Source organism: Trichechus manatus, unplaced genomic scaffold (genome assembly GCF_000243295.1).
Source record: "Trichechus manatus latirostris isolate Lorelei unplaced genomic scaffold, TriManLat1.0 scaffold00057, whole genome shotgun sequence".
Classification (NCBI taxonomy): Eukaryota; Metazoa; Chordata; class Mammalia; order Sirenia; family Trichechidae; genus Trichechus; species Trichechus manatus.
The window spans coordinates 15,443,116-15,448,416 of NW_004443993.1; the positions used below are offsets into that span (position 1 = coordinate 15,443,116).

Genomic DNA, 5,301 nt, shown 5'->3' on the forward strand with positions numbered 1-5,301 from the left:
TCAGCAGTAACAAGAAAATGGACAACAGCAAGTGTTGGCTTCTAAGAATGCTCCTTCGGAGAAAGGATGGTGAGACTACATCTTGCACACTTTTGACACATTGTCAGGAGGGATCAGTCCCTGGAGAAGGACGTCATGCTTGGTAAAGTAGAGGGTCAGCAAAGAAGAGGAAGACCCTCAACAAGATGGATTGACACAGTGGCTGCAACGATGGGCTCAAGCATAACAACAATTGTGAGGATGGTGCAGGACTGAGCAGTGTTTCATTCTGTTGTATACGGGGTCGCCGTGAGTCAGAATCGACTCGACGGCACCTAACAGCAAGAAGTGTTGGCGAGGATGTGGAGAGACTGGAACGCTCATCCATTGCTGGTGGGAACGTAAAATGATGCAGCCACTGCGGAAAACAGTCTCGCGGTTCCTCAAAAGGTTAAACATGGAGTCACCCCATGACTCAGCTATTCCAGTCCTGGGTATGTACCCAGGAGAAACGAAAACATACATCCACAAGAAACTGCAAGAACGTCCACAGCAGCAGGATGCACAACAGCGAGAATGTGGAAACAGCCCAAGTGTCCATCAACAACAGCTGATGGATGAACACAATGTGGTCCATCCACACAATGGAATATGACTCGGCCATAAAAAGCAACAAAGCTCCGATACACGATATGACATAGAAAGTATTCTGAGCAGTGAAAGCAGCTAGTCACAAAAGGCCACATAGTGTGGGACTCCATTTATGTGAAATCTTCAGAACAGGCAAATCTATGGAGGCAGAAAGCGCGGGGGGGCTGGGGGAGGGGAATGGGGAGTGACTGCTAATGGGCTGGGGTTTCCTCTTGGGGTGATGAGAATGTTCTAGAAGTTGGTGGTGGTGGTGGTTGCCCAACTCTGTCAATGCACTAAACCCACTGAATTGTACACTTTAAACGGGCAACCTGTCTGGTATGGGAATTATATCTCAATAGAAAAAAATAAATAAAGAGGCTTTGGGGCTTCTGTTCAAGGCTTCTCTGCTCCTCGTGGGTCCCTGCCTTCCTTGCGGGCGGCTCCCACGGCCTGTTCTCTTGCCGGCCACCAGAGGGAGCCCTTAAAACCAAATTCACATCCGGGTGCCACAGCCCCGCCCCCCTTCAAGGCTCACCAGGTACACAGGTAGTCCCTCAGGACACAGCCTTGTGGGTACCCAGCCTCAGCTCAAAGTCCCTCTCTCCACTCTGAGCATCAGCCCCACAGGGACCTCTCAGTTCCTCCACCCTGAAAACTCCGTCCTACCCCAGGGCCTTTGCATGTGCTCTACCACCCCACGACACAGCACATCAGGGGGCTTCTCCTCATCTCTCAGGCCCCAGCTCCAAGGTCACCTTCTCTAAGAAGCTTCCCCAGGCTCCTCCCCACCCTGTACGTCTTTGGGTTTATGGTAGCCTTTATTACAATTGTAATAATTAGTGAGCTCCTGCTGGGCCTGCCGGCTGGGGGTCCCTGAGGACCCAAGGTTAAACTCCAGAGCCTAGCCCAGCACCAGTGTATGGTCAGGCCTCAAGGGTGTGCCAGCACAACCTCTCAGCCCAACAGCAGGTCCTGGGTGATGAGACCCTGGCCCTGAGCAGTGTCCATATCATCAAACTGGGGTCTGGAATCTGTGCACTCTCCAGAGTGACTGTCTAGAACAGAAGCTGCACACATCCTCTGTCCACACACAGGAACGATATGTGTGTCCTGGGGCACGACCCTCCCCCACCTGGTGACGACATGCATGTCCTGGATCCACATACCCTTCCCCACCTGGTGACAATATGCATGTTCTCGACCTGCATACCCTCCCCCCCCAGTGATGACACACGTTTCCTGGAGCCTTATGCCCCCCCCCCCCAGTGATGACACACGTTTCCTGGAGCCTTATGCCCCCCCCCCCCAGTGATGACACACGTTTCCTGGAGCCTTATGCCCCCCCCCCCCAGTGATGACACACGTTTCCTGGACCCTCATGCCCTCCCCCATCAGTGACGACACACACGTCCACGGCCCACATATCCTGCCCCCACCTGGTGACAACACACGTGTCCTGGACCCACACACTTCTCCTGGCAGCTCCGAGGGCCTGTGATCCAAGTTTCTGATTCCAGCTGAGTTAAGGTGTGTGGGGAGCAGGGGGCAGGGGGCTCGCTCGTACCTTTGGTCTCGTCCTCGTAGACCTTGATGCCCTGAGGGAACGGCTCCTGGGGGAGCAAGGTGGTGCTGGACAGCACCCTGGTCTCCCCTGTCACCTTGTCCTTCTCCACCGTGATCTCCACCGAGTACATGGCTGGCACGAGAGGACAGCGTTACGCCTCGGCCAGCTGCCCGCCCCATGCCCCCTGCCGCGCTCGCGGCCAAGCCAGGGAGGGGAGCCAGCAGGGCAGAGGCCAAGCAGCCATTGCAGGTCGTGCCGGAGATGCCGGTGCACGGTTCTTGACGCAGCCCTCTCTCACTCAACATCCTTCCATAGCTCCCCAGCGCAGAGGGCAGTGGTCTAAATTCCTCTTCTCAGTTTTCGAGGCCCCATACTTGCCACCCACCCCTTGTCCCGTCATCCTTCTGTCTTCTGAATGCCATCCTTCACTCAGCCACTGAACTACTGTCTCCAGGCCCTGGTCCCCTCCCACCCCTGTCGGAAAGCCTTAGACCATTCCCACTTCTCAGAGGAGCAAAGAGAACCCAAGGGACGCTGTGCTTTGCCTGTGGTCACACGGGACTCAAACTCTGACTCACGTTCCCAGCCCCACCCCTGGAAGTCCCAGACCACTGCCTCCTTCTAGTCAACATATAACCATTTCAACCCATTTCAACACGAAGAACTATGCCTTCTTGAAATACATGAGTGTCATTACCTGTGAGGGCCATGAGCGTGGTAATTCCATACCTAGCACCTCCCCCGTCCCTGGTTTGTAAAAATCTTTATCGTGAACACCACGTGGAGAGACAGTCCAGACGGACGCCAGGGCTGACTGTGGCCCCCGGGTCTGACCGCACCCCCAGGCCGTGGATGTGAGAACTGAAGTGGTTGTGGGTTTCCATCCTCCTGGCACTCACGGGGTGCCTGAGAGCCGCATCCTCCTGCGGTTTCCAGGACCCCAGGTTCACCTGGCTCTCCCCCCGCCCCCATCTCTGACGCTCATGCCGAGTGTCCCCTCTGCTGTGACCACATTCGCCCCCAGGACGCCCCCCCCCACCCCCGGCTCACAGCTCCAAACTCCCCCAGTGAGATGGCGCCCTCGCGTTCACGTCCACCCGCACCTCGTCCTGGACTCGTATCCCACCGCCTCCTCGACATCACCCCTCGGGGTCACACGGGAGCCTCAACTCACCACGTCCAGGACCCCACCCCCATCTGCCCCCAGACCTGCCCCTCCCGTGTCTTCCCTCGTCGGTCAGGGGCACCTCTGTCCTCTCTCTCATCCCGACGTGCCGTCCATCCACAAAACCTGTGGGCTCTGCCTTCAGAACACACCTCAGTCCGCGCTGAGCCCACCCGCCCCATCAGCACCGCTGGACCAAAAGCAGTCGCCCCGCCCAGGTCCTCAGCGCCGCTCGTCTGTCCTCATGCGGCCGCCAGAGGGCACCCGTGAGCACAGAGTCGGCACGACTCTGCTCTGCCCGCACGCACGGGCTGTCCTCCCCACGGCCGCCAGAGGGAGCCGGTGAGCACCGAGTTAGCCTGTCCCTGCTCTGCCCACAGCCCTCCCGTGCTCTCACGACCCTCGACCCTCAGGTGAAAACCCAACTCCTCCCCGTGCCCACAGGTCCCTGCACGACCAGCCCTGTCCCCTCCCTGCCCTCCCCTCCTCCTCTCTCTTGCCCTCACTCACTCCAGCCACACGGACCTCTTCGCTGTTCAGCATGCCAGGCACAGTCCTGCCTCAGGGCCTTTGCACGAGCGATTCTGGCTGTCCCGAGCATTCTTCCCCCAGATGCCTGCATGCGTCCCTCCTGTCTTTGGGTCCTTGCTCAAACGTCACCTCCTCAATGAGGCCTCAGATGACAACTGCCCTTCCATAGCTTCCCATGTTCCGCCTTTCTTTTCCCATAAGTTAATTGTACAGGTTCACCCCCACCAGAGTATCAGCTCCCTCAAGATGTGCCCCGTGCATGCGCACAGCAGGAGCTCAATAAGCACTTTCTGAATGAATGAATGAATGATATTTAACCCTGTGTCCCCACCCAGCCTAACATCCCCACCCCAGACATCCGCCTCCACGCAGTCGGGCAGGTCGTGCACTGCACAGGTCAAACAGCTTGGGTCCTGGCCAGGGCTGATCCGACTCTGGGAGGTTGTTACCCTCTGCCTCCCTTCCTCCGGGGACAAAACCCGGCCTGGGTGATGCAGGCGACCCCAGGCCTCCCCTGCTGCCCTCAGCTCCCTCAGCTGTCGTCACCTCCTGGCCCCCTCAACCCAGCCCCGAAAACAGTCTTGTCTCCCTGTCCTCAGTCCCATACTTCCCCAGTTCACGTGGACAACAACAGTAATGCTTGTCACTGGCTGTTATTTCTTACCATGATCAAGCTCCTGTCTGGTCCCAGGCATGAGGTCCACACACCCAGCCCTCTGGCAGGTGGGGAAACTCAAATCCCCTACAGGGACTGGAACCCTGACCTTTTGAACTGTAGAACACTCAGCATTAACCCCCTGCCTTCTAGAACCACAGAAATCCCCGTGACCTACTTGGTCACCTCCAGAGATGGGCTGCTCACTCCTGGTTGACGCTGGAAGAGGTGGGGCTTGCGGGCTGCATATGAGAGCGTGTGGAAGCGTGTTCGAGCATGTGCGCCACCCCCTCTGGGCCCCTGAGCGTGCCTCGAGGTTAAGGGAAATGAAGCCGCGAGGGGTGTAGGGTTAGAGCCGCCATGCAAGGCTGTCTTCTCATGGAAGCGTGGGCCAGCGTGTGGCCGGGGTGCCGAAGCAGAGGAGGCGCTCGGGTCCCACCCCAGGCCCAGAGCCGTGGCCTCTGGTCCAGCCACCACGCCCATCACCACAGCTTCCTGAGGCTCTGCTGAGGGCAGGGCCCACCTCCCACCAGGCCCCCCGCGCTGAGCCACAGGACGGGATGGCGGCTGGACATGGGCCGAGCCTGGGGGCCAACCCACCTGCCTTCATCATGGTGGAGCCGTCGACACCTGCCTTCATCATGGTGGAGCCGTCGACCGTCCTCAACGGGGTGTTGCAGACTGAGTGTTTCTCTGCTTGGTGAGACAGGAGGAGGTTGGAGAGAGGGGGAGAGAAAGAGGAAGAGAGAGAGGGAGAGGGAGAGAGAGAGGGAG

At 58.3% G+C, this 5,301-nt stretch overlaps 1 protein-coding gene across 1 annotated transcript in view; it reads right to left on the reverse strand.

Moving 5' to 3' along the window:
* The window catches only part of PALM (paralemmin), a 17,365-nt gene that overhangs the window by 3,978 nt on the left and 8,086 nt on the right, over positions 1–5,301 (reverse strand). Inside the window, exon 6 of the mRNA XM_004378529.1 lies at positions 5,158–5,208. Coding sequence (XP_004378586.1) covers positions 5,158–5,208 — 51 coding nt within the window. The remainder of the gene's footprint in view (positions 1–5,157; positions 5,209–5,301) is intronic.